The 25,848-nt window shown below is 35.1% G+C and overlaps 7 protein-coding genes across 7 annotated transcripts; 4 read left to right on the top strand and 3 right to left on the bottom strand.

Moving 5' to 3' along the window:
* On the bottom strand, positions 5,534 to 8,255 carry LOC104769857 (ultraviolet-B receptor UVR8-like). Its single transcript, XM_010494173.2, has 11 exons — positions 8,139 to 8,255; positions 7,895 to 8,039; positions 7,422 to 7,532; positions 7,257 to 7,317; positions 7,054 to 7,169; positions 6,878 to 6,963; positions 6,578 to 6,779; positions 6,406 to 6,459; positions 6,160 to 6,273; positions 6,029 to 6,085; positions 5,534 to 5,938 (listed from the first exon to the last, which is right to left on the bottom strand). Exons 1-11 carry the CDS (start codon positions 8,165 to 8,167, stop codon positions 5,723 to 5,725), a joined length of 1,191 nt encoding a protein of 396 aa, XP_010492475.1. The 5' UTR covers positions 8,168 to 8,255; the 3' UTR covers positions 5,534 to 5,722.
* Positions 8,642 to 10,374, bottom strand: LOC104769858 (14-3-3-like protein GF14 upsilon). The gene is made up of 5 exons (XM_010494175.2): positions 10,278 to 10,374; positions 9,542 to 10,036; positions 9,327 to 9,449; positions 9,021 to 9,137; positions 8,642 to 8,922 (listed from the first exon to the last, which is right to left on the bottom strand). Exons 2-5 carry the CDS (start codon positions 10,016 to 10,018, stop codon positions 8,836 to 8,838), a joined length of 804 nt encoding a protein of 267 aa, XP_010492477.1. The 5' UTR covers positions 10,019 to 10,036; positions 10,278 to 10,374; the 3' UTR covers positions 8,642 to 8,835.
* On the top strand, positions 10,579 to 11,934 carry LOC104769859 (COX assembly mitochondrial protein 2). Its single transcript, XM_010494176.2, has 3 exons — positions 10,579 to 10,728; positions 11,046 to 11,193; positions 11,656 to 11,934. Exons 1-3 carry the CDS (start codon positions 10,671 to 10,673, stop codon positions 11,735 to 11,737), a joined length of 288 nt encoding a protein of 95 aa, XP_010492478.1. The 5' UTR covers positions 10,579 to 10,670; the 3' UTR covers positions 11,738 to 11,934.
* Positions 11,962 to 15,812, bottom strand: LOC104769860 (T-complex protein 1 subunit zeta 2-like). The gene is made up of 15 exons (XM_010494177.2): positions 15,561 to 15,812; positions 15,392 to 15,455; positions 15,039 to 15,174; positions 14,608 to 14,759; positions 14,472 to 14,519; positions 14,238 to 14,330; positions 13,950 to 14,056; positions 13,742 to 13,856; positions 13,578 to 13,661; positions 13,071 to 13,275; positions 12,881 to 12,975; positions 12,656 to 12,724; positions 12,468 to 12,575; positions 12,265 to 12,383; positions 11,962 to 12,171 (listed from the first exon to the last, which is right to left on the bottom strand). Exons 1-15 carry the CDS (start codon positions 15,692 to 15,694, stop codon positions 12,093 to 12,095), a joined length of 1,608 nt encoding a protein of 535 aa, XP_010492479.1. The 5' UTR covers positions 15,695 to 15,812; the 3' UTR covers positions 11,962 to 12,092.
* Positions 20,704 to 23,212, top strand: LOC104769861. Its single transcript, XM_010494178.1, has one exon. It carries the CDS (start codon positions 22,049 to 22,051, stop codon positions 23,006 to 23,008), a length of 960 nt encoding a protein of 319 aa, XP_010492480.1. The 5' UTR covers positions 20,704 to 22,048; the 3' UTR covers positions 23,009 to 23,212.
* LOC104772278 (chalcone--flavonone isomerase-like) lies at positions 23,609 to 24,497 on the top strand. Its single transcript, XM_010496911.1, has 4 exons — positions 23,609 to 23,732; positions 23,807 to 23,965; positions 24,056 to 24,279; positions 24,357 to 24,497. Exons 1-4 carry the CDS (start codon positions 23,609 to 23,611, stop codon positions 24,495 to 24,497), a joined length of 648 nt encoding a protein of 215 aa, XP_010495213.1.
* On the top strand, positions 24,497 to 25,375 carry LOC104772280 (the record flags this gene model as incomplete). The annotated part of the gene is made up of 1 exon (XM_010496912.1): positions 24,497 to 25,375. A coding segment is annotated over one exon (879 nt), but the record flags the coding sequence as incomplete, so codon positions are not given.

The following is a 25,848-nucleotide window of genomic DNA, read 5'->3' on the forward strand; positions in this document are numbered from 1 at the left end:
TTTTTTTTTTTTTTTTTTTTGGCTCAATATCAACTATTCATTATCCAAATTAATACATCCAAATCAAAGGTACATAACATTTTCCTCTAACGAATTGGACCACCAAATGCAATGAGTCGATCTAGTATCACCCTGAATCACTAGGCAGATCCAACACTACCTAACCGAAAAACATTGCATTGTTTAACCACAACGAGGTAGATAACAACACACCACGACTCGGTTATTATCATCTCTTAACCCCCCTAAATAAACCCTATGACAGGAAAACAATTACTAACACAAAGAAGACCAAATCCTATACTGAAGAACAGATCAATTCCAAGCTAATAGAACCTAATGATCGGCAAGTAAAACTTGTCCTAATAGCATCAACACCCAGAGGCGCAGCATCAGATAAGCTTGGTTTCTCCGACTTTTATTATTCCAGTCCTAAGCCAAAAGCGGACCATACATCCGAATGAAACCGACCAAGAGACGCGAAGCAAGCAAGCATGAGACAAAGGCTTCTCCTAACGACGCAATAAACAGATTGCTAATCACAAGATAAAGATTGGAGCACAGATTAGCAAAGCTTCACCTCACAGTGCATTACCGGATCGGCCACATCTCAACAGCCTTGTTGTCTCACTTCTTGGCCGGACTGAACCCGGAAGTTTGGGAAGCTCTCGAACGCCAGCTTTTTAGGAGTCCTCAAATCTCGGCCACCGACGCACACAGAAATCTTCCCCAACAACCAGAAGACTCTAAAACTTGACTCAACCATTAACTCCGGTCAGCTAGGATCTCCGGCAAAAGGTTTAGGGAGATCTCTAGCTAAGATTTCTTCCTTTTTAAATTAGAGTATTAAACCTGATAACATCTTTTCATGTATTTTATTTAGAATTTTCACTATCTATATTTATACAAAAAGATAATAAATATTCTTGAATATTTTTGATAGAAAATACAAATCCACTACTTTTTTTAGTCAAATTGTACAAATCTAATTTTTAATGAATCTATAAATATTCTATCCACCACACTTTTTTTTGAAAGACTTCACTTCACATGGACATGTACATCTCCTGTAATAAATCTAGTTTGGTCACATTGGAAAAGCGATTCATAAATACTTTATATGTGTAAAAAGAGAAATTGTCATGATTTGTACTGCAAAACCCCAAAAAAGAAAGAATCTGCTCAAATTTGAATTTCGTGGGTAAATGTTTTTGAGATGAACAACAAAAGAAAAGACAAGAAGTAAGAATATTAGTTTAAAAATTACAAAGTAAGTGTGAAGTTTTCTTTTAGAAAAGAAGATTAATAATCTGCAAGAAGAAGAAAAAAAATAAGACAAATATTATATAATGAATCATTTCCTTATTTCACCTGTCACAAGTGATGCCTACATTTGCATGCATCTTCTGCGCCCACCACAATCATCAGTTTCTATTGTGGGTCACCCATTCTAGTTCCTTAACCGGCCGGTTCAATCATCTTTACCCGGTTCAGTCATTAAAGATTAATGAGCTTCACTTACTTTCAAAAGAAGATGTAAATTTCGTAGTTAGTCATCTTCACCACATGTAATAACAATGATGAATGTGACATTCACATGGACATGGATATCGATGTGTACGACCACAAAACCACTATTTGTAGATTCTCTCTATATAGAGTCCACTTGATCACACCTCAAATCAATATGCCTCACTATAACCAAACAAAAGAAGACCATGTTATTGAAAACAACAGTACTCTAGAGACGTATAGACCACTTTACGTTTTTGAAAAATCAAAATTAACCATATTATATAAAACTCCATATCATCCTATCCATTCTTCACATTCTGCCAACTCCTCTACCATGTGCCATCTTTGGTCCATCTAATTTTCAAACGTTGGCCAACAACATTTTTCGTTGGTTTGAAATTTTTCATTATCTTCACACATACAGCACTAATATAATTAGTTGTTACTGTGGGAGGAACATTACTAATAACTAGCTATGAGGGAGTACTATTTTAGATATAATATGTAAACATTGATATTGTTATAAATTGTTAGTTCAGTTCATTAATGAAAAATACTAGTTTACAACTACTTGATGTGTCAGACAGTTTCACCTTAGTGTTAGTGAGTAACAGAGGTAACTAAGCTATTATCGGAACATTGTAAGAAAATTTCGATCAACAAACGGTTCCAAGTACGACAACTCAAAACTAATTTGCATTAGTTTCCTTTCTAGTTTCTATATTTCTATGTATCATCAACCAACTAAAGTGAGTATTAAGTCGCTTTCTAGCTATTAGATTATATTTTAATATATATATATATATATATATTTACATCAAGATTCATTTCCCTTCAATTAAACATTAGTATATATTTGGTGAAATGACATGTGGTTATTAAACCACTCATAAAAGATCGTGTGTCCACCCGTTTCCAAAATCTGTGGCATTTTTTTCAACTCATAAATAGTGCGTACCAGTAATACTACTGTCACAGAAAATTACGATCTAAAAATTAAATAAAGACCAATGTTTGACAATTCGTTCATTTTATTTTTGCATTTGGTTAATTACTATCACTAAGAAGTTAATACAATCTGATTCTTGTTTAATTAAAGCTAATATTCAACATAATTTGTGGTATATACATTTATGAGATATTAAAAACAGAGATATTAAAAACAGTTTTAAAATATGTTTTGAATAAGAAATTGAACTCAAAATTTTGAAAAGAAAGAAGGACCATATTTTAAAAAACTACTACAAGAGAACAGAAAATGACAAGTGGGTTTGATTCCTATAAATGGATTACACCCAAGAAAAAAACAAAATTGCTATACTGTATATTTTAAAAATACAGGGACAAGCAGCCAATTTGATTATCAATCTCTCCTATACATCCTTATATATATTCTTTTATATATATATATATTATTTTATTTTTAAATCTACCAAAATAAAATAGAAGAATTTAGATATGAATAACCAATAAACAAAATTTGAAAAAAAGATAAGGTACAAAAATAATTATTTTTATTTTCTTTTTATAGGTGCTGGCATGATTGCTTCATTCTCCCTCCTTAAGCTCAAAAGTTTTTTTTGCTTTTTTCAAAAAAGAAGAAACATCTCGTTTCCATGGCTTTCCGGGGAGATGAGCCAGAGATTATGAACCTAAGAGAATGGGATCGAAGAGCTCGACTAATCCGCGAAAACCCGACTTCTAGAAGGTTCTCTGCTTCATACATTGGAAGCTTCCGAGAAGATCATCATCACAAGTCTTCTTGTAGAACAAACTTCAATAACATCTCTAGTACTGCCTCTTCTCCTGGCTACAACACTCTCAAAGGTTTAAAACTTTAATACTACCACTCTCTCTTTTTCAAATTATATCGTTAGAAAATGTTTTGAATTTTCAAATCTTGTAATCACAGAAGAGATTGATCCATCAACATATTCCTTCACCAATGCGATTAAAGGTAAAAGTTTCTTCTTTTGCTTTTTACCATTAGAAAAGCTCGAAACTTTAGAATAACCCTTTTTCAAAAGAACAGAGCAAAAAGTAATAATGTTCAATATGTGTTGTTGTTGTGTCTTTTTGTTTTGTGGCAGCATTACAAGCAAAGACAATGTATAATAACAGAGAATGGTTAGCACAAGAAGGGTTTGCGTTGAACTCGAAGTGGAACGAAGCAGAGAAATATATCTGCAACCCGTTATCGGGAGAAGTACCAATGGAGTGTTTGTCAGCTAAAACATTAAGTGCAAGATCCTTCAGAAACTTATCCACCATGTCTGCTCCTCTTCACTTCCCTAGTCCATTGATGAGTACTGGTCAAAACAAACCAAATAATATTAATCCTAACGTTAGAGTCATTCACGAGGATCTTTATGCTCCTGATCCTATACTACTTCTTGCTCGAGGTGATTGAATTTTTTTTAAATCTTGTCTTCTTCTTTTTTTGGTTGTTTAACTAATAGCCTAGTTTTAAAAAAATTGGGGGTTTTCTGATAATAAGTTTATTTTCGGGGTTTTTTTTAGCAGAAAAGAAAGTTGTGGAGGTGAAACGAGATGTGGGAATTCAAAGTACGACGTCGGTGGACTTTAGCTCCGGTAGTCCTAGTCCGGCAAAGACGCCTCCGATCATGGAACGGTCCTTGAAGAGACACGTGGAAGCTGATGATTCGCCGGTGGATTTCAACCTCAAATTGGAAGGTCAACAAGAGGTATATACACAATACACATATGTGTTACATTCTTGGAACTAGTTCATGTTTTTTCCATTTAGTAGACCGATCAGTGTTACAAACTAATCTGAAAATGTATAATAATTTGGAGAGAACAAAAAAAAAAACGTGGAAATTTTACAAAAAAAAAAAAATTCGAAATATGTAGTCGCTAGCATGAGGTCCATGGAAGAAAGAAAGGTACGGAACATAAAGAAATAATTGCATAAAATTTTGAATTGGTCGTGCATCAATAATTAGATTTCTTTCGTAAGATAAGAAAAGCATCAAAACAAATGGTAGTACCAAAATGTTTTCCATAGAAAGAGACAATGATAACACTCTTTCTACTATTATTGTTTTTGTGTAGATACGTTACATGTATTGATTCATTTTAAGATTAATTAAGATTCTTTCATGATATATGAAACATAGTACACATGACAGTCTTTATTTATATGTGAGGAGAGGGGTATTTCATCATAGAAACACAAAACCGTATAATCATATGCAATGACTATTTCTTGAAAGATCTTTTATCAGACCAGACCCCATTTCGTGATTTTTTGTCTCCCAACTCACGTGACTACTACTACTACATCCTTATTCTACACATTTTCCATCTATCTATATATAGATACATAAATGACTATGAATGTACATTTATATATAGCCAAAAGCCACTATTGATCAATAATTTCTTATGTCTATATGATGGCTTTGTATTTGTAACTCGATAAAGGCACTAGAATTATGAAGAGTTGAAGACATCAATCTCATTTTATTCAAACTCGTGGTCTAAACAATCCCCAAGTTCTAATAACTATTATCAATTGCTGAAATAAATATCTCATTTTAGGTCCAAATTATAAATCTAAGTCTAGCTCTATATAAGACTATATGATGTTAATGAAGAGTTATTTGGGGTTTGAAGGATGTGACGTTAGAGGACAAGGAGAAAGAAGAAGAGAAGCAATGTATGAGTAAAGAAGAAGGAGAAGGAGAAGAAGAAGACGAAGAAGTGAAGCAAGAACAAATGAGTGAAGAAGATGAAGAAGATGAAGAAGAAGAGAAGACCAAGAAGAAGAAGAAGAGAGGAACAGGATGTTTCTCATGGATGAGATCAAGACAAAGACAAGCAAGAAAATCAAAGTACATCTTCCCTGTTTGTGTTCCTCATCTAGTCAAAGGTTGTTGAAAAAACCCTAAAAGCCCAAGAGAATCAAGCAACAACAAGAAAGAATCAATGATGTTTGCAAAATTCTCTCTTCTTTTTTCTCTGTTTTCTCTTTACTACCTATTTTTCTATTAAATAAAAACAAAATCATAATGAGATTAATAATATATATTAGTTTTCCCTCTTGATAAAGATTAATCATTCATGGGAGTATCAAAAGCTTGACCATATGCTTTTGCTCCCCTTTTCTCTATAACAAAATGCTTATCTCTTGAGGTCCCTCTTTGTATCTTTGGTTTTCTTGTTTTCTCTTTCTTCTCCATGGTTACTCGGTTTCCTCCTGATCACACTTCCATTCCAAAATAGCTAGAGTGTGTCGGCCGCCACAAGCTACATGTTTAGCTATCCATTTCCCATCGTCTTCTTCATCAGTGTGGTTAAACCGTCCTTCTGGTGGTGGAATGTCTATAGGAATCTCCAATGGCTTTCCCGTAGTTACTTTTCTTCCATACCCGAGTCTACCATGGTCTCCCCGACCAAACTGATAAAAAGAAACGATATAAAAGAGAGGTTGAGAGACCAAATTTTGTTTTCTAACACAGCAATGCAAAGGGAGGTTAAGACGACTTACCGAGAAGATCCTACCGTCTCTTGTCAGAGCGACTGAATGAGTTCCACCACAAGAGACCTGAGAAGAAAAGAACGATAAGACCTTTCAGAGTTATGAAAATGAGTAGAGAAATCGGTGGTTTTGCTTTTTACCTGAATGATGTCTTCTCCAGCTAAGAGATTAACTTTCTGTGGAAGCATTTTACTGCTCTTGTCATTGTCACCTAACCCGAGCCTTCCATGTTCTCCTCTTCCCCAACCATAGACCTAAGATTGTATATAGCCAAGTCACAACATTTTTACAGTTAAGATCTATATCAAGCTTAAAAACAACCCAGCCGAGGATCGATCAAGAACCAGATGATATAAAAGTGAGACTTCAGATATGAGTTCTAATACCTCTCCTTCATTGGTTAACGCTGTTGAATGCCATCCACCCACAGCGATATCAACCTAACACATGCATTTGCCAGGGGGTGAAATTAATTTCTATAGTAGACACTCGGCGGCTTTTACATTGGCCTTTACAGTTCAATATGAATGCTTAAACCAGAAATTTCAGACCACATACCAAAGTGAGATCATCAAGGCCTTGTACTGGAATAGGATAAGATCTCGGCTGGGTATCTCCGGTTCCAAGTTGTCCATATTCATTGTTACCCCAAGCCCACAAAGTCCCATCTTCTTTCAGAGCCAAATTATGAAATGCTCCAACAGCGATCAGACGAACGTTTTCAAGACCCTGAACTCTTACAGGAACAGATATCTGTTTTCTGCAATCGAACGAATTACAAGAGGCCCCAAAATTACTAGCAGCAGACAAGAAAATGCAAATGTTAAATCCATAAATGAAAGAAAATCGGTTTAATACATGTCACCGGGAGGCCACGGTTGACCCCAAGTCCACACATAACCTTCACGGGTTAGAACAACAGAGTGAGTACCTCCTGCAGCTACCTGTTATAGAAACACGAGAAAAGATGGTTTAGACTGATAAAGACCATTAAAACTTGAGGTAAACTCAGAGAGTTAAACAGCAAAAGTTACCTGTCGGACTGTAAGTTGCGGGGCACAACGCTTAGGGATTACAATATCCCTCCGCACAGGCCTACCTGACTCATCTTTGGAAGGCTCTTCACCACACTGTCCATATTCATTTCCACCTTCCAAACAAAAAAGGTGCACAATTGTCGATTTTAAGATCTTTACGGTCACAATCAATAGGAAGAAGCTGAGAGAAAAATGCATACCCCAAGCATATGCTCGGCCTTGATCATCGACAGCTAAACAATGCCAACCACCAATAGCTGCCTATGATCCATCACAGAAACACCATTCAGAGTAAATCACAACTAGGAGAGAGCATTAGAGCAAATAACAAAAAAAAAGCACTTGATCTTTGTAAGTTGTTTAACCTGAATAATCTTGACGTTGGCAAGAGACTTAACCAGACTAGGGGTGCTTTCTGTTTTTGTCTCTGGTGGGTGTCCTAATGTACCCCTTTGATTCCAACCCCATGTAAACAGCTGAGAACCCATTTAAGAGATTGCAAAACCTTTAAGTTCTTTTTCCAAAATATGTATTCTCAGATAGAGTTTAAAACCAAAATGAGGATCAAAATCAAAAACCATATCATTACTATACGTTTGGTGACACAAGAATCCAAACCAATCGTAAACTACTCCACAGATACAGAATCGTAAAACCCTTTTTTGATTAGTCCTTCAGATCTCAAAAACCTCAAAAACCCTTTGGAAGCGGCCAAAAGCCAACTTGGAATCAAATCGCAGATCAACCCAAAGCACTGAACTTTATTAAATTGTAAACAAAACCCACTAAAACAAGAAACAAAACAAGGACAAAGAAAGTGAATTCGTCGATAAGTTACCTTGCCATCATCGCAAATGGCGAGGGAATTGCGGCTACCTCCGACGACGGAGCGAACGGTGAAAGGCTCAAGAGCCTCGACGACGCAAGCCAATTCCTTTTCTTCATCGGCTCCAAGTCCTAGTTGCCCGTCTTCTCCAGCGCCCCTGGTCAAATCAAACGAAGGAGCAATATAGCACACAAGTCAAAAACAAAAATGGAGAAAACAGAGAGGTGAAAGAAGGTTAGAGAAAGAGAGTAATGACCAGGCTATGACGGAAGTAGCTGAAGCCATTGAGACGAAAGTGAGAGAGACAATGAGTGAGAGAGAGAGAGATATATATGAAGAAAGTGAGTGGAAAGACGAGGAAAAAGCAGGGCACACTTCGGTGGGATTCACAATTCGAGATATATGTGAGTGAATGAATGTGTCATTAGGTGTGACATTAACTATTCACTTTGGACCAATTGGTACCATCCATGTAACTTAATTCTTTTACAAATTATAATCCAACCTTTTTAGCTTATGGTTTATGATTTATAATTCCATTAGTATATGTTTACCTTAAGCCGTGTGTAAAGAGAACAGTAGTTGTTCAAAACGAAGAGGCTTTTTTTATCTTTAGTTTAAAGTTGTGCGATGTACTACATTTATATTTCGTTTGATTGAACTACCCTCTTAATACGACAACATTCACCAAGAGAAGCATAAACCGAAAGACGACTAAATTCCAATTAGAGAACCATGTAATGCCATGCAGTCTAATAGTGAAACCGGCAACAACAAGAAAAATATGTGAGATGCACACAAAGATTTTTTAATCCATGGATAGAATCAAATCCTGCAGCTACTATTACTAGTTTACTACTACAAACGCATCATTAAGCAAACTACGAGGTTTTTTTTTTCTGTTTAAAAAAACACAGAACCAAGCCATACATTTTCTCTTTTCCATGAAATCATTACTGCGAAGGCGGTGGTTGGGCGGCTTGTTCCTCCCCTTTCTGCACCTCTTTCGGGGCTTCCTTAATATCATCACCAACTTCGTCCTGGAGTTAATAAGATAAGACATCAACAACAATCTTAATTACTTGATGCAGTCACCAAAAGATTGCTAACAATGAAGAGTGTAAGGAGACACAAGTACATTGAGGTCAGAAGTCCAGAGAGTGAGATTGTCGCGGAGAAGCTGCATGATCAATGTACTGTCCTTGTATGATTCCTCTCCCAATGTGTCAAGTTCAGAGATTGCCTCATCGAAAGCCTACCACCATGAAAATCATATCATTTGTAACTGAACAAAAAGGTACTTGAATTAAACTAGAATCAGAATCTGAAGGTTTTCCAAATTTTGTCAGTCTTAAGGCATTAAGTTCTCAATCATCATAACTAACTACAATCCTACCGGCCAGTATAGCATAAACCATAAACTAAATAAGAAAGTAACACAGACCTGCTTAGCGAGATTGCATGCACGGTCAGATGAGTTGAGAATCTCATAGTAGAAAACAGAGAAGTTGAGAGCAAGCCCCAGTCTGATAGGGTGAGTGGGAGCCAGATCAGCAAGAGCAATATCCTACATAAAAAAAAAGACAAACACCAGAAGCTTGAGTCAACAAGTTTTCTTACCACTCTATAGGTTAAAGAACAAAAAAACGAGATGGTAACCTGAGCAGACTTGTAGGCAACAAGAGTGCTTTCAGCAGCTTCTTTCCTCTCAGCACCAGTCTTGAATTCAGCAAGGTACCGATGATAATCACCCTTCATCTTGAGGTAAAAAACTTTGGACTCAGCCAAGGAAGCAGCAGGAACGAGATGAGCCTCGAGAATGTTCAAAATGCCATCGCAAATCTTGCTGAGCTCAGATTCAATCTTGCCTCTGTAATCCTTGATAATGGAAACGTGATCACTGTTACCCCTGCTATCTTCTTTCTGCTCAATGGACGAAATAATCCTCCAAGAAGCCCTCCTAGCACCAATAACGTTCTTGTAAGCTACAGACAAGAGATTCCTCTCTTCAACGGTAAGCTCCTCAGTGTCAACAGTCTTTGCAACTTTCTCCATGAACTCAACCATCTCCTCGTAACGCTCAGCTTGCTCGGCTAACTTGGCTAGGTACACATTCTCTTCCCGGGACGACGACATCTTAGCAACACACTAATGCTGCAACAAATTATCTCTAACAAATCAATTAACTATTACAAACGATTCACACTGCTAGATCTATCCATAAAACGAAACGTACATAAGAGTCGATAGAACGAACTCTGAATCAAACAGATCTTGAAGTGACCACAACGAAAACGCGAAGAAGAACAAGATGATATAACAAGAAACGCAGAATACGAGAAGAAGGAAACAACTACAAAAATCGAAATAGGACAAAGCGAGATCGGATCCGTACCTTGGGGAATTGGGAATTAGGGTTTTTGAATTCGAAGCGAAACAAGCGGAGTGAGAAATTGGGGAGACGATGACGGACCCGTGTGTTTGTGTGCGCATTAAATAATTTGGAAGAGAGTAAATGAGAGAAAGCGAAACAACCCAATTAAAATATGACACGTGTTACCTGTTGACCGTCACATGACTTGTTTTATTTTATGTGGGTTAAATTAAACAAATCATAAGTTATGAGGTCAGGTGTATAAATATGACAGATTAAAGGGGTAAAATATTAAGAGTAGGTTTCTTATAGTGATTGACGGAATTACCCATTGCCCTGAACCCATTTAGACACAGACTTCTCTTGATCGATTTTGATCGGAGAAGGTCGAAAAAGCTTTCGAAGATCCGTCAAATGGGGAGCTATGTGGAGCAAGCTCGTGAGAATCACGTCAAGAAGAAGGTCGAAGAAGGTAATTTAACAATGTTCGCGACTTCTTCTTCATCGCTAGCTATGTTCTAAACCCTAAACCCCCAAAAAAAATTGGGATTTGATTGCTTCCGAAATGGTCTATGATCGATACTCTCTAAGCATGGTTTGAATTGAGCTCACTTGGTCCACTTTGAATTAACCCACTTTATGCATCTGATACTGGTTTGATCTAGTAGCTAGCAGCTCTCATAGACTGTGTTGAATTGCTTCTATGTTTATCTCCTAGATTGAGCTTAAAGATGTTTCGTGGTGATAGAAGGTTGTTTGATTGATTATGTTATACTTTGTTATTAATAGCGCTGCGTAGCAAGATGAAGGCAAAGGCATTGATGGAATGTGATCAGTACGTCTCAAAGTATGCTGAATGCGCTACAGGAAGAACGTTTTCTGTGGTGTGGACATGTCGTAAGCAAGCTAAAGAGCTCAACACTTGCCTCCATCAATTGTATCTTCTCACCTCTTAATGCTTCTCCTTCTATTGAACATGTCATCTTGTATTCACTTGTTAGATTTGTAGATTTGTTGTGTATGTGAGCATCTGATTTTGATTGTTTTTTTTTCTTCTTAAAATACCCTTCTCTGGTATGGTGAAATGAGACAACTTGTGGCTAGGATATGCATAATGTAATCATGAAGTACCATTGCTAAGGAGTATATATGTAACCGAATATAAGCTTATAGAATAAAAGGGGATGATNTCCAAAAAAAAAAAAAAAAAAAAAAAAGAAGGGGATGATTCTTTGTTACTGCTATTAAAGAGATGCAAAAAACTATGTTCCATATCCGTGTAGCACAGCCAGTATGGAGTTTTTTCTTGGTTCACAGGTTATTTTTTGTGTGACTTGGTAGTATAGGGCCGATGCTTAAATGTTGTCTAACCATGAAACGTTATTTGTTGATTCTGCAGCACCAATGACAATGTTTTGGAGGAAATGAAGAGAGAGTATATGCATCAAGAAGAGGGTAAAGTCTCAGCCTCGGCCATATAAAATTTTTGTCGAACAAAAGATTTTACTCCGACCATATAATTCTGTCCCTTTGTTTTCTGGTCAATATGGATAAACAGATCCTTTTATAACTAAACTGTGGCTTTTTTTTTCTTTTAATAAGGGTGTTTCTACTTTTTAAGTAATAGATTTGTATTTTGATCCAAAAAAAAGGAATAGATTTGTTGTATTTCCATTTTTTCTCAGTTCGCAAAATACACTAAATCTAGATATCAGATTCAAAGCTGTTTCACATAGTTTAAAAAACATAGGTTTCACAACATTCAGGATTTAATAAACCAACAAACAAAAATTTGAGGTGCTTAGAAAGAAGAAAGCGAGTTAAAAGCAAAGGACTTCAAGCAGTAGGCTTCCTCATATTTCTTCCTGCACGAATCACTTCGTCCACCAAAAGCAATTGCGACGCAATTACTGGCCTGCAACACAAACAAACAAACAGCCTGTTATTGATATGGCTTCAACAGAAACTCAAAACTTTATTAGAATTGGCTGGTTGTTTCGAACATTACCCTGCATTGATAAGTTGGCGTTTCACCGAGTAATTGTCGAAAATACCAGCAAGCTGCGGGTCAATTGGTTCACCATCCATCAGGTTCAGTCCCACGACGTTCCCTTTGTCATGCTCGCTCTGTATAAGAGCATCACAATGAGCAATTATAAAATCTCTATTATGTACAAAATTGATATCAGTTTTTAGAAGATGAATGCATACCGTTAGAGAAATGATCACGTCTTGGGTATCAAGACCTGCATTTTCTGCAAGTGTCTTAGGCACCACGAGAAGGGCATTAGCAAAAGCTTCAACGCCAAGTTGGGCACGCTGCAATGATCATTATAGTATTAGTAATTTAGAATCTTTGAGATGCAATTATCAATAGAGTTCGAGTGAAATCAATTTACCCCTTGAACGGTTTTCTTGACTTCATTAATTAAGTGTTGCCTTGCTGCAACTTCAAAAGCTCCTGCTCCCTACAGAAAGATGCAACCGCACATCAACATACCACAAAACATATACAATAGGTAGCCTACCCATGGTTTTATTCATGAATTAACCATCTCTTTGACGTTGGAGAGAAACACAGAGCAAGGTTAACAAAATACTTCAAGATATTGTAAGGTACTTACTAACACAACACACTCGTCTTCTATGGTGTTCTTAACCGATCTTAGACCATCACGAACAGCGTCCTTAATTTGGGCAATAGTGTGATCATTAGGCCCTAGAAACCCAAGAAATCATGAATGAACACCAAAACTAATAAAAGAATATATGAAACTTCAAAACTTAATGAAGCCATAGAAGTCGGCGTAATACCTTTTATGAGGATGGTACATGAATTAGGATTCCTCACTTGCTCCACAAAGGTGTACTTTTCCTCCCCAAGAACGTGCTCATAGACAAGTCCAGCCCATCCAAGAGACTCAGGGGTCAAGTCGTCAACAGAATTTACAGCTTCTCCACCACAGGCCAAAACTAACCGTTCCATATTCCTCCTCTTTGCTCTTCTAAGAGCAACAATCTGGACACATAAGGAAAGGCAATTAGATTCAACAGCCTCTATACAAGAGAAATTAGGTACAAAAGAAGAGACAAGCTCAGTCAGTGGCCCAGAAGGCCAGAACCAAAACCAGTTCTGCCAATCGTCTCCATGGATTATTGTATATCGAAGGAACTACTCTTTGAACACTATTATCAATTTCAATTCACTTAACAACAGATTCTTTCTTAGCATTCTTCTTATTGTTTCTATTTATCGGATAAAAACAGTGTCAGCTATTTATTAAATTGGTGTCGAAGCAAGTAAATACAGAAGTAGCTTACCCCTTCTCTAGCAAGAAGATCCAGTGATGGTGGGTCAATACCCTTTTGATTTATGATAACAAAGTTGTCATTCTCACCACACACCTGTATGAGAAACAAAACTTGTATTATTATTTTTTACGATGTTAATAAAATACAGTTGGGAGAAATGGTCTCAGTCCCACCTTTTTCTTCAGCTCAATTATTTTCTTCACTCTTTCATCAACAGATCGCCTCTCTGCGGTAACCATGGCTTCCCTCTGCTCCGCATTAGAGTAGAAAAATCCTGCATTAATTTCACTGATAGATAAAGAAATATTAGTCTACATCACCAAAAACATACATACTATTATTTTCTCTTCACTGAATTGACCAAAGAATTATATTACACACCTCTTCTCATACTCCAATGACACATTGCAAGTTAAGATGTGGCAGTTTTCTGCGCGTCTTTTCATGTCAGGGTGTCTTGAACCATGATCCAGAACAAGCCCCTCAACCTAATTCAGGATTGAATCAATAAACAGGTCCAAAACTATGAATCTTTCATACTATGAAAGCATTTAAGCATAACAGAAAGAAAAAAATTCTTTCATTACGTACTCGCAAATTTTTCAAATATAAACCTACAAATGATTTGTGGGAACTATTTTACAGTAAACCACACAAGTCAAGACATACCAATCGTGTGTCAACATCAAATTTGTGACGCATGTGCATAATTTCCACCATAAACAGATCAATAGCTTCCTCAGGCTTTCGGATGCAGAGAACCTGAAATATGCGGAAAGTAGATAATTAGAAGACAAACAGGCGCTTGAAACCCAATCTTGGTGCATAGATGAGTCCTCATCTGTCTGAGAAAAAAAAATGAAAAAGCATTACTGAGATTCTCATAGAGATCGATTAACTCACTGAATTAACGACAATGTCAGTCAGTTGATCAGCCAAACCTTCGTACAACTACACAAGCCACAAGAGTAAATCGAAATTAGAAAGCAGAGAGAAGAATTAAATAAAAAGAAAGATAAATCACAAAAATGAAGAAAACCTTTGTTCTTAGTGTTGTTCTGGCAACCATTTTTAGGATCTCTTTATCAGCTTCATCACCCATAACCACAGGGGTCTTGAAGTTCTCGAGAAATAGAAGAGTAGCTCTCTTAGCAATCTCGAAACCATCAACTAAGACACGTGGATGCATACCTGATACATGTATAAACCTTCATTAGGATTTTGGCTACAAAAAATAGATACTAGTTTATACTCCCACCAGTTATGACCATTTCTACATCCAATATAAACAAAACTTTGCAAATCAACGTCGTTGAATATAGATTGTAGGTCGACACTCATACGTTAACCATAACACAGATTGAGTAATAAAATAAGACCAAGCATAGAAGAGCACAAAACTAACGAACGCTTACAAATTTGTTGTAAGAAAAGGTACATAAATTTCAGCTAACAAAGCGACTTATTTACCTTCATCGATGCAGCGTTCAGATTGTTTCATAAGCTCACCAATGAAGATGACAGTGGAAGTAGTACCATCACCACTTATGTCATCCTGTGCCACAGCCGTCCTCGCAATCATAATGGCTGTTGGATTCTGAATTTGCTGAAACAGTTAAGAAGTAAGCGTGTAAGCATCCTCCAGAAAGATTGCTACATAGTCTCTTAACTATAACATGTTCAATATCAAACCAATCCTCCTAGAATCTAATATTACATAACACAAAAGTCACAGGCTTTTGAGCACCATATCCCACTAAAAAGCAATACAGAGCTCGATTCAAACAGATCGTTAGGATCTAGATTTATATTCTCAAACTAACCATTTCTTTCAAAAGAGTGTTCCCATCCTTGGTAAGTTTAATATCTCCCGAACCACCAACAAGCCTGCATCGAAGTTAGCAACAAATCGGAAGGTAAGCACATCTGGGGAAATGAAGAACAACGAACATAGATCAGATTAAATAAATCAAAAAAGGAGATAAAAATTACATCTTGATAGTTCCTTTAGGACCGAGATTCGACTTGAGCACATCCTGCAAACCCTTGGCGGCGTTGATTGTCATATGAAGCGCCGCCGATTTGTTGAGAACCTCCGCATTAGGATTCAGAACTCGCACAGACATTTTCGATAACCTTGACGAGAAGAGCACACAAAGAGAAGAACTGGGGACTGAACTAGAGAGCGAGAGCTAGAGAGAGAGAGAGAGAGAGCTTGGTTATTTTTAGGGCTTTCTGGGTTTTAAAAAGTTTTGATGAAGAAGAAACAAAGAAAGAGAAGCCGATGTTGAGAGACTCTAATCGCTGTGGAGACTTCGATTTAGCGTAAATTGCAATTTTCACCAACATTATCATATGTTTTACGTTTTTAGCCACTTAATATTACACAATTTGAACAATTAAAAACATTTTAAAAAGTTGAAGAATGAAGATTATGTTTGTATAATAGTTTAATAAACTTCCGCTACGATTAATTATCTATATATAATAGCAAACCCACTTTTTGTGTCAATTTTAATCTAACAGATGCAAATTATTATTCATGTCTTTTCATCGCATTTCCATCTTTTAAAAATCACACCTTTTAATTTTTGCATTTTTTTGTTAATGTTTCAAAAATCACATCCATTAATTTAACACATTTTTATTTTATACCTCTTTGTTGTACCTCCATGTTTCACATCTATTAATTTTTATACTTTTTTATTTCACACCTCTATGTTTTACACCTCTTTGTTTATTATATATTAATTTTTCTGGACAATATAAACAAGTTTGGAAAAATTGTTTTCTAAGTACTAAATAAAACTAAAAAAATATTTTATTGAAGTGTTTTTTAACTAACAAGCATCAATCTCTAATTTAAGGTAATTTAATATTTTCGCTGAAAATGACATGTTAGTGTTTCTTCGGTTAGATTATTATTACTGTTAGTCGACACTACTAAGTTCATACATTAATCTTAGTTTTCTAAGTACGCGTGCCATATTTTTTGCATGGCTAATATTTTTAATTCTCAACTAGGTTGGTACCCACGCTACGCCGCGGGATTTGTTTTTACTTTATTTTTGTCATATTTTATGTTTTATTTTTCTCAATTTCATAATTTAATATATATTATTTGTAATCAATTCATAAGTTTTTGATAATTTCAATAGTAATTTATTATTATTTTTGTTTACATCATCATATGATACTTGAGTTTTTATTTCATAAATTTAGTTTATGAATATATTTTAAATGTTGACAAAAATATATATATATATATATATATATTAAATTTTATTACCAAATAAGTTAAGAGATTACAAACCATTAGTTCTTGATTTGTTTCTCACTCACAAACCCTCTAAAACAGTAAGACAAATTACTCTTTGATATCTACATTGTAAATGTTTTTGATGGATCTCTTAGAATACTTTAGGTTTAGGCATTTCAACCTTTCTCCTAAATCTCACCTAATTTATCTCTTACAACATTACAACATATTTATACTTGTTCTTATCTTAACCTAACACTTAAACTAAACAAACTCATTAATCACTTGACAAGCTTATGATCAAGTTGGAAGCTTATCATTCACTTGACAAGCTTATGATTAAGTTCTTCAAGCTATATATGTTAATCTAGCAACATCTTAAAGAAAAAATAGAAAAATAAATTAAATTTACACATTATTACGTGTAAAAACTATGACTAACAGGAGGATACTTTTTTAATATTTTTTAGTATAAATATAATTTTTAAACATAGATTTTTATTTTTAGAAATTGACTTTTTTTCATTTCATAGAATATATGCATTTACAGACACATTATGTAGATAGAACACATTTATATTTTGATAAAACTTCTTGGATAAAGTTAATTGAACACAAGTAAAGAAACTAAATATAAGTATAGAAATTGAAATAGATGGACTTTTTACATAGGTCTATGCAATGAGTATTTATATTCAATTAAATATGCTAAAATAGTTCATAGACATTGGTTAATATAACTTGTTTTGTGACTTTTGCTGCGAAAGTTTTAGTACCGTCATCTACAATTCTTCCAATGAAGTTTTGCCTAAAACAATAAACATCAACTGTAAGAATCCTAATGCAACATGGCTATTTCACCCCACAAAAACGAAGGTACAATAGTCGAAGTTAAAAGTTGAAGCACTTACAACTTAAGAATCTATTTCAAAATTTCCTAATAAAAGTCAACTCAAGAAGTGAAAAACAACATGATGTGACATATAATTTTTTAATTGGTTTAGAAATCTTAGTTGTATTAATTCAAATGTTTTTATTGGCTATTGATTTTAACTGATGTGTCAAACCATGCTTTAATATTGAAGCTGATGTGTCAGAAGAGGAGAGCAACACATCTTTCTTTTATTGTATTGATGTGCAGATTATAGATTAACGAAAGTTTGGTTTTTCTTAAGTGCTTTGTTTGTCTTTATGTTGTCGGTTAGATAATTTATTCATGATAACACTTACATTTAATTTCTTCAAGTTAAAGTAGAATAATAAAAGGATGTGAAATCAATATATATAGCACACAGAGGCATAATTTTTTAAATATTCTGTTTGGGTTCGTAGCGACCAAAATTGCTTTATAATAAGTTTTTGGAAAGAAATATCTGGGGAAGGTATAACGCCGATATTAATATCACAGACGCTGTGACTCTACCAAAACAGTCGCCGAGAAAACCAGAGACACTCGTTATAGTTTTAGAATTAAATAAGTGTCGCTGTAAGAACAGGCCCTAACTGTTGCCGGTGTTAGTTAGTGTCGCTTAGCGATAATCATAATAATAGTCGCGGAATAACTTCACGGGAAAAATTGTGTTAGTCTCCACATACTTGAATATCAAGTAAACTAGAATTATGACATGATGGCCATATTTGTTTTTTATTGAGAAGTCTTTATACCATAGCAAACCCACTTTTAGGGGACTGTGATGCAATCATTGTTAATCCAACGGTTGAGGTTAATTTTTCTATTTATTCTATGGCTATAAATCAAAGGATACGTTTTTCAATTGCAACTTTTCGTTGGCACTCTTTCGTGAACCATTGCGTCTCCCTCTTCTCACCACCTTTTAGTTCTGCTTCTTGGTCGTCATTATATACCTTAATAAATTTAGTAGCTTCCTTTTTTTTCCATAGATCTACAATGTAAATCCTCCTCTAAAGCCTCTCTAAGCAAAAAAAATTTTGAAACTAAGATTTTTGAAGATTCCTTTTCCCGCGACGTCGTAGTCACTTTTTCTATTTTTACTGAGCCAATGATGCTTCAATCGATCTTTGGTAAGTTTATTTTTATTTCTATTCATGAATTTTTTTTGTCTTTGATGAACGTCTCGATGTAATCAATTTGGTTTTCCTTTTTAACTATTAAAATCAAGAAATAGTAGTATGATAGATAAATCAATTTTTAGCTTGGTCCACATAGTACCAATTTTGTTATGGTCGGGGTCCAATAATTAATATTTTTTCTATATTGGTATTTAACGGAAATAAAAGATCATGCTGAATGAGAGATTTGAACTACTAATCTTTACAAAGTTTTGCATCACCAGATCATATTCCTCTAGACGCTCAAATATAATACACCAACAAATAAATAAAACCTTTCTTGGAAACTATTTTTATCTTTTTGATTGTAGAACTAAAACAAAGTATTAGTGATTTAATAAAAAAAAATAGCTTTGATTTGGAAGCATCTCATATAAATAATTAATTCTGATTTCTATCGAATCCAACTTACTTAAAAACCACTGAACGATTCTTGCTAAAGTCTTGGTCGACGATGGTCAATGAAGTAAAATAATCAAAATTTATTAAGTTGATTAGAGGTAGATTAAAAAATACAGCATGATGAGAGAAAAGGAACAACATACAGTACCCTCAAAAGCTTCACCATTTTTTGATTAAACAAATAAACTTTACATGAAAAAAATACATGATTAATTACTGATTGATCAGCTGATGATCAAAAAGGTAATAAAATGCGTTGTCATTACTCAAATAATCAAATCTTTATACTAACAAATCTATAAAATACAGTGTGTATAATTTATTAAAGAACAAAATTTTATTTTTGGTGTTATTTAAAGTACCAAAAATGTTTTATAGGAAAAGGAAGAAAACAACAAGTAAAAAAGGGATAGAACCTGAACACCTACACTTTTTCTTGTTTAATGTTTGATTTGATTGGTAAGGCTTATCCATGTTTACAAAATGGTTAATCAGTTGGGTTCATGATATTGGTTATTTATTCCTCTTAATAAATGTTTGCATCATATCCGTCTAGGTTTTGGTTAGGCTCTGGATTAATTTATACCAGGTTATGCTTCTTTAATGTACGTCAAAACAAGTACTTGTATACTCAAAACGGTTTCAAATGTATATATAATTTCAAATCCACTTTTAGGAGTCAATTAAATATAACGGATGAGATTATTTTTATTATCTCATCTAACAGTTTAGATTTTGTTAATTATCTCAAAAGTTGCAAGGTTTTGATATAACAGTTGTATTTCTTGTTGTATCTCCAGCTTTCCATGTTTGCATCTGTTAATTTTTCACACTTTTATGTTTTACATATCTTTGTTTATCTAAAGTTGCAGTTTTGATCCGAAATTGTGTTTCTTCGTCATTTATTGGGTTTCTCACTTTGTTTATATATAGATTTGTCATTTATGGTATCGAACAGAGGATGGTTAAAAGATAAACCTATGTATAAACCTATGATTATAGAACAAACATATGAAACTATGATTTTAGAACAAACATATGAAACTATGATTTTAGAACAGTTAGATATCAATCAAAATTTGCTTTATTTCTCTAACATTCAGACGTATAGTATTGTTTAAATAAAAATGTAAGTTGTCTTTACACCTTAAAAACTTATTGTGTTTTATTGTTAAATTGCATGATATCGTTGTTGGAGTAACTATTTTATCAAGTCCGGTGAGATTTTTTTTTTTTGTTACCAATCAGTCATGATGATATGTAGTGATGATAGATATATGAATATGTCAAACTTTTTTAACAAACATGGTATATATTTTTTTTGGTTGCCTATTATTATATATAGATTTAAGTATTTAACCTATTTAAATTTCAAACTTGTAATAAGATTTTTTTTTAAATGTAAGATGTCTATTGGATATAAATGATCTAGGTTAGTTACCATTATTTTGTAGGACAAGGTTGTTTAAAATTAAGATTTAATTTTAATTTCTTTTATTTTCTGGGTGCTAAACATTTTGATAATATATAGAAGCGTTCCAAAATGATCATAGAAATAGAGAGTGTCAAAGAAAAAAGATAGACGTATTCGTAAATTGTAGCATATTCTTTCTCTTTGATGTTGCTTTTGGCAATGCTTATGTTCCTATAATCGTATGTTAAATTTGGTTAATTCTGTAGAGTTGTCTCATTAGTTTTATGGGATTAATGATTCATTGGTGTTTGAAATATGTGTTATAAAAGAAATAGTAAATTTTTGTATCAAAAAAGTTTATTAGATTTTGTAAAAGGAAAACACATGAACTTTCTAGATTCATTAAAGGGCGGTAGCCGGAAGTTCATTTCATATTTTCGATGGGTTCTTTGTTTTTCAAATAAAGCAAAAGAAGGGTAATGTTAGGAGTCGAATTAAATAGTCGTTCGGAAATGTTGAACTCTTTTGGCTTTAGAGGGACATCAATATTAATTGAAATGCATACAAATAAACAAATAATACCATTAGAGGGATAAAGATGAAAAGAGAAAAGCTAAAGAAAACAAATTCATAAATTGAAATAAAAAATGATGAAGTTAGAGAATTATAATCAAGTTTCCATTCGAAAAGGTTGTTTAATAAAGTCAGTCATTTCAATTTTTTACTTTCCCGTGCGGCAAAGCACGGGTCGACTTCCTAGTCTAGATATAATAGCAAACCCATTTTAATTATATAGATGGAGTCTTTGCTGTTGTTGTTAGTTGTTACCGTTGTCCTTGACGATAGCCACCATCTTCACTATTCACTGGACTTGATCGTGCTTTTTCTATACAATTCTCCGTTCGTCCACTTCGCTGATCGATCTCCCTAGTGAAGATGTTGTACTTCAGTCTAGATTCAATGAGAAGAGAGAAGAAATTATACATTAAGAAATTTACTATCTGTAGTGTAATAAGATTATACATATATGCCAACAAAACATACAATTCCCATACATTTTAAACTGATACTAATTTGTTTTAATAAGCTCAAGAAAAAATAAGAAATATGGATAATTTATCCATTAATTAGCACAAAGATAAGGTTATAAAAACTTTGTTAAACTGTGTATAATTAAGGGTAAATAGGTCAACACACACGAAAATTTGATATAAATAACGGAAGCAACTTAAGTCTCTCGTCTTCTTCTTCTTCGCTTCATTCTTGCGTTTGATCTTTATCTCTCTCGATCCAATCTTTTTCTTGAGTTTCATTATGGAGGACGAATCGGCTCCAGATTATAATCAAATGGCAATGTTAAACGCAGAAGACGAAGTAATAATCTTACGTCTTCTGAAGCGTATGATCGTTAACGGAGATTCATGGGCTAAGCTCTTCACCCAAGACGCAGACGTGTTCAACAAGAATCCAAATGTGGAGTTCAATGCTGAGATACCTATCTTCGTGGTCGTTAAACCACGAACAGAGAGTTGTGGTAAAACCGATGGATGTAGTTCGGGTTGCTGGAGGATCATAGGTCGTGATAAACTGATGAAATCGGAGGAGACTGGTAAGATTCTAGGGTTCAAGAAGATTCTCAAGTTCTGCTTAACGACGCAACCATTGGAATACAAGAGGAGCTGGGTAATGGAAGAGTATAGGCTTACCAATAACTTGAACCGGAAGCAAGATCATGTGATTTGCAAGATTAGGTTTCTGTTCCGAACCGAGATCAGTTTCTTGCTAGCCAAGCATTTCTCGTATCTCTCTACTATTCCTGAAAATCTAGTACTGCCATCTTATGGATACTATTCCGATACCCAAGAGGAGGATGAGTCTTATCTGTTAGCGATATCTGATTCTGACGGAAACGTTTGGCCTAGCTACGTTACCAATAACGTCTACCGTTTGCATCCATTGAAGCTTGTGGATCCTTACGAGAAGATGTTTCGACTTTACGGAACCTGCATCTACGCTAACGAGACTTTGCGTACAACCGATGAATGCTATCGTGGTTACTGGAAGATCCTGCACAGTGATGAGCTAATCAAGTCAAAGTCCGGGAATACCATTGGTTTCAAGAAGGGTTTTGAGTTTTACCATATGGAAAAAGTACTAAGCTATGGTTATGAAGGAGAAGATTTGAAGGTAACTTGGACTATAAAAGAGTACAGGCTTAACGAAGAGGAGAAGCAGAATAAAGTGTTGTGCGTTATCAAGTTAACTGAAGAATGAAGATAACTAGCTCTAGGGATCACTTCTACTCTGGATTTCATGATCAATCATCTTACTGACATTGTACAATTGGTCATGATTCATGAGAACTTGTGTTTTTTTTTATTTCCTCTATTCTCTTTTTGGTTTAGCTAGAGATACTAGTAGTATGCATACTTCTATATTTCCTGCAGTTTGTGGTTACAGAGGAGAGGCTTTTTTTTCTTTCCGTGTGGCTGCAATTGGTTAACTCTAATCTCATGTAAAGAATCATGTTGTGAAATAGAGAGAGAAGAGATATAAGATTTGGTGTACTATTTGAATGAAGAATGGGTCATTTACAAAGAAGTAAAAGAGATGGTTTTATCTGGTGACAAAGTGAAACCTCATTTACAAATGGACCTAATAATGGACATGTATCTAGTATTTATAAATCATAACATAAATTTTTTTTCTTTATAGTAATAATATAATTCAAAATTTAATATTTAAGATTTGACTGTTGACCATTTTATTTTTAATTTGTTATACAACCAGTTAAAGCCAGTAATCCTTCTTTCTCTTATAAATTACCAACAAAACTTCAAAATTATTATCATCAAACCGATGATTCAGCTAGCCATGTCTTTGTCCACCTCTCTCTTACCGTTACCCTCCGTCACGCAACTTCAGATCGATTCTGTTACATTTGCACCAGCCATCAGTTCACCAGCTTCCCACAATACCCTCTTCCTCGGTGGTGCAGGTTCGAAAACTCTATTTCCTCTGTTCTCTTGCCTTCTTAACATTTTTTTTTTTGTTGACTTCTTTTGTTTTTAGGTGTGCGAGGTTTGGATATGCATGGTAAGTTTGTGATTTTCACTGTCACTGGCCTTTACCTAGAGGCTAATGCCGTCCAGTCACTCTCCGTTAAGTGGAAGGGAAAGTCTACGAAGGAATTAACGGGATCCGTCCCATTCTTCCGTGACATCGTCACAGGTGTGCTTGCTTAACATCCACGCCACATTCAATTGTTGTTAGACCTTTTAAATAATATCTTGTGACTGAATTGCTCTTAATTAATTATAGGTGAGTTTGAGAAATTTATTAAGGTGACGATGAAACGACCATTAACGGGGAAAGAATATTCGATGAAAGTAGCAAAGAACTGTGTCATGATTTGGAAATCGTTAGGGATTTACACACAGAGTGAAGCCAAAGCTCTTAAAAGATTCTTGAAGATATTCAAATACCAAACTTTCCCTCCTGGTGCCTCCATCCTCTTCGCTCTTTCTCCTAAAGGCTCTCTCACGGTACTATACATTGTGCTATCACAATCTAGTAGTCAGAACGTGTAGCTAGCTATGATGAACACTTTTTTGTTTTGCAGATTGCGTTTTCTAAAGACGACACTATTCCTAAAGCTGGACAAGCTGTGGTCAAGAATAAGTTGTTGGCAGAGGCAGTTCTTGAATCAATCATTGGAAAGGAGAAGACGAAGCAACTTATGAGGAACTCACGAGGGAACTGATCAAAGCAGCAGACGAATTGTTGAGCGCAGAAGACGATGTAATAGTCTCACGTTATCTGAAGTGTATGATCGTTAACGAAGATGCTTGGGATGGTCTCTTCACCCAAGACGTAAACGTGTTCGAGACGAATCCATATGAATTGTTCGATTCTGAGAGCTCTACCTTCTTTATCGTTAAACCACGAACAGAGCAGTGTAGTAAATCTGATGGATGCGAATCAGGTTGCTGGAGGATCATGGGTCGTGATAAACTGATCAAGTCGAAGGATACAGGGAAGGTTCTAGGGTTCAAGAAGATTCTCAAGTTCTGCGCAAAGAGGAAACCAAGAGAGTACAAGCGAATTTGGGTAATGGAAGAGTTTAGGCTTACCAATAACTTGAACTACAAGCAAGATCCTCAAGTTATTTGCAAGATACGGTTTCTGTTTGAAGCCGAAATTAGTTCCTTGCTTGCCAAGCATTTCTCGTATCTGTCCACTACTGAACCCGTACCGGTTCCTGCAAGTTTATTGTTGCCAGCTTATGGATTCAAATCAAGAGATCCACGACAGGATGAGGCAGAGCATGTGTTGAGGATACCGGCTGTCTACAAAGGCAAAAATTGGCCTAGCTACGTTACAAACAACGTGTACCGCTTGCATCCATTGAAGTTTGTGGATCTTCGTGATCAGATGTTTCTAAATTTCGGAACCTGCATCTTTGCTAACCAGACTTGTGGTGATACTGAGCAATGCGATGGTGGTTACTGGAGGATCATGCACCCTGATGTGAGGATCAATTCAATGCCGTCCAGGGAGACCATTGGTTTCAAGAAGATTTTCAAGTTTTACGAAACCGAGAAACAAAGTGTTGGTTCAACTTACCTTGGACCCCTCTAGTCCCTTAATCAAGTTTATTGGCAGTGATGGGCCTAGAGACCTTCAAAATCCCCATTCAGGCTACAGTAGCTTCTAGTTGCGACCAACATGGATGGAGATTGGCATTATTTTCTTTCTCTTTTGGTTGATACTTGATTATTTTCTTTCTCATTTTCGTTACTCATTTGATTAAGTATCAATACAGTTTCTTGTAGTCTACAGGATTATGAATGTGCTGCAGCATGTACCAAGTTTTGTGTGATTAACAGTATTTTCACTCATCAGTTACATAGGAGTTGCTCTGTTTCTCTTGTCCCTGTCTACTAAACCGATTCAAATGAAAACCGGAACTGTTTATCTACTAAACCGAATAATACTCTTGAGTTACATTATATGAAAACACAAGAGAGTAACAAACCACTAATAGAACGTAGCTCAAAAACACAAGAGAGTAACAAACCACTAATCCTAGGTCTCAATAATGTTTGAAGAAT

The sequence above is a fragment of the Camelina sativa genome, chromosome 20, assembly GCF_000633955.1.
Source record: "Camelina sativa cultivar DH55 chromosome 20, Cs, whole genome shotgun sequence".
Taxonomy (NCBI): Eukaryota; Viridiplantae; Streptophyta; class Magnoliopsida; order Brassicales; family Brassicaceae; genus Camelina; species Camelina sativa.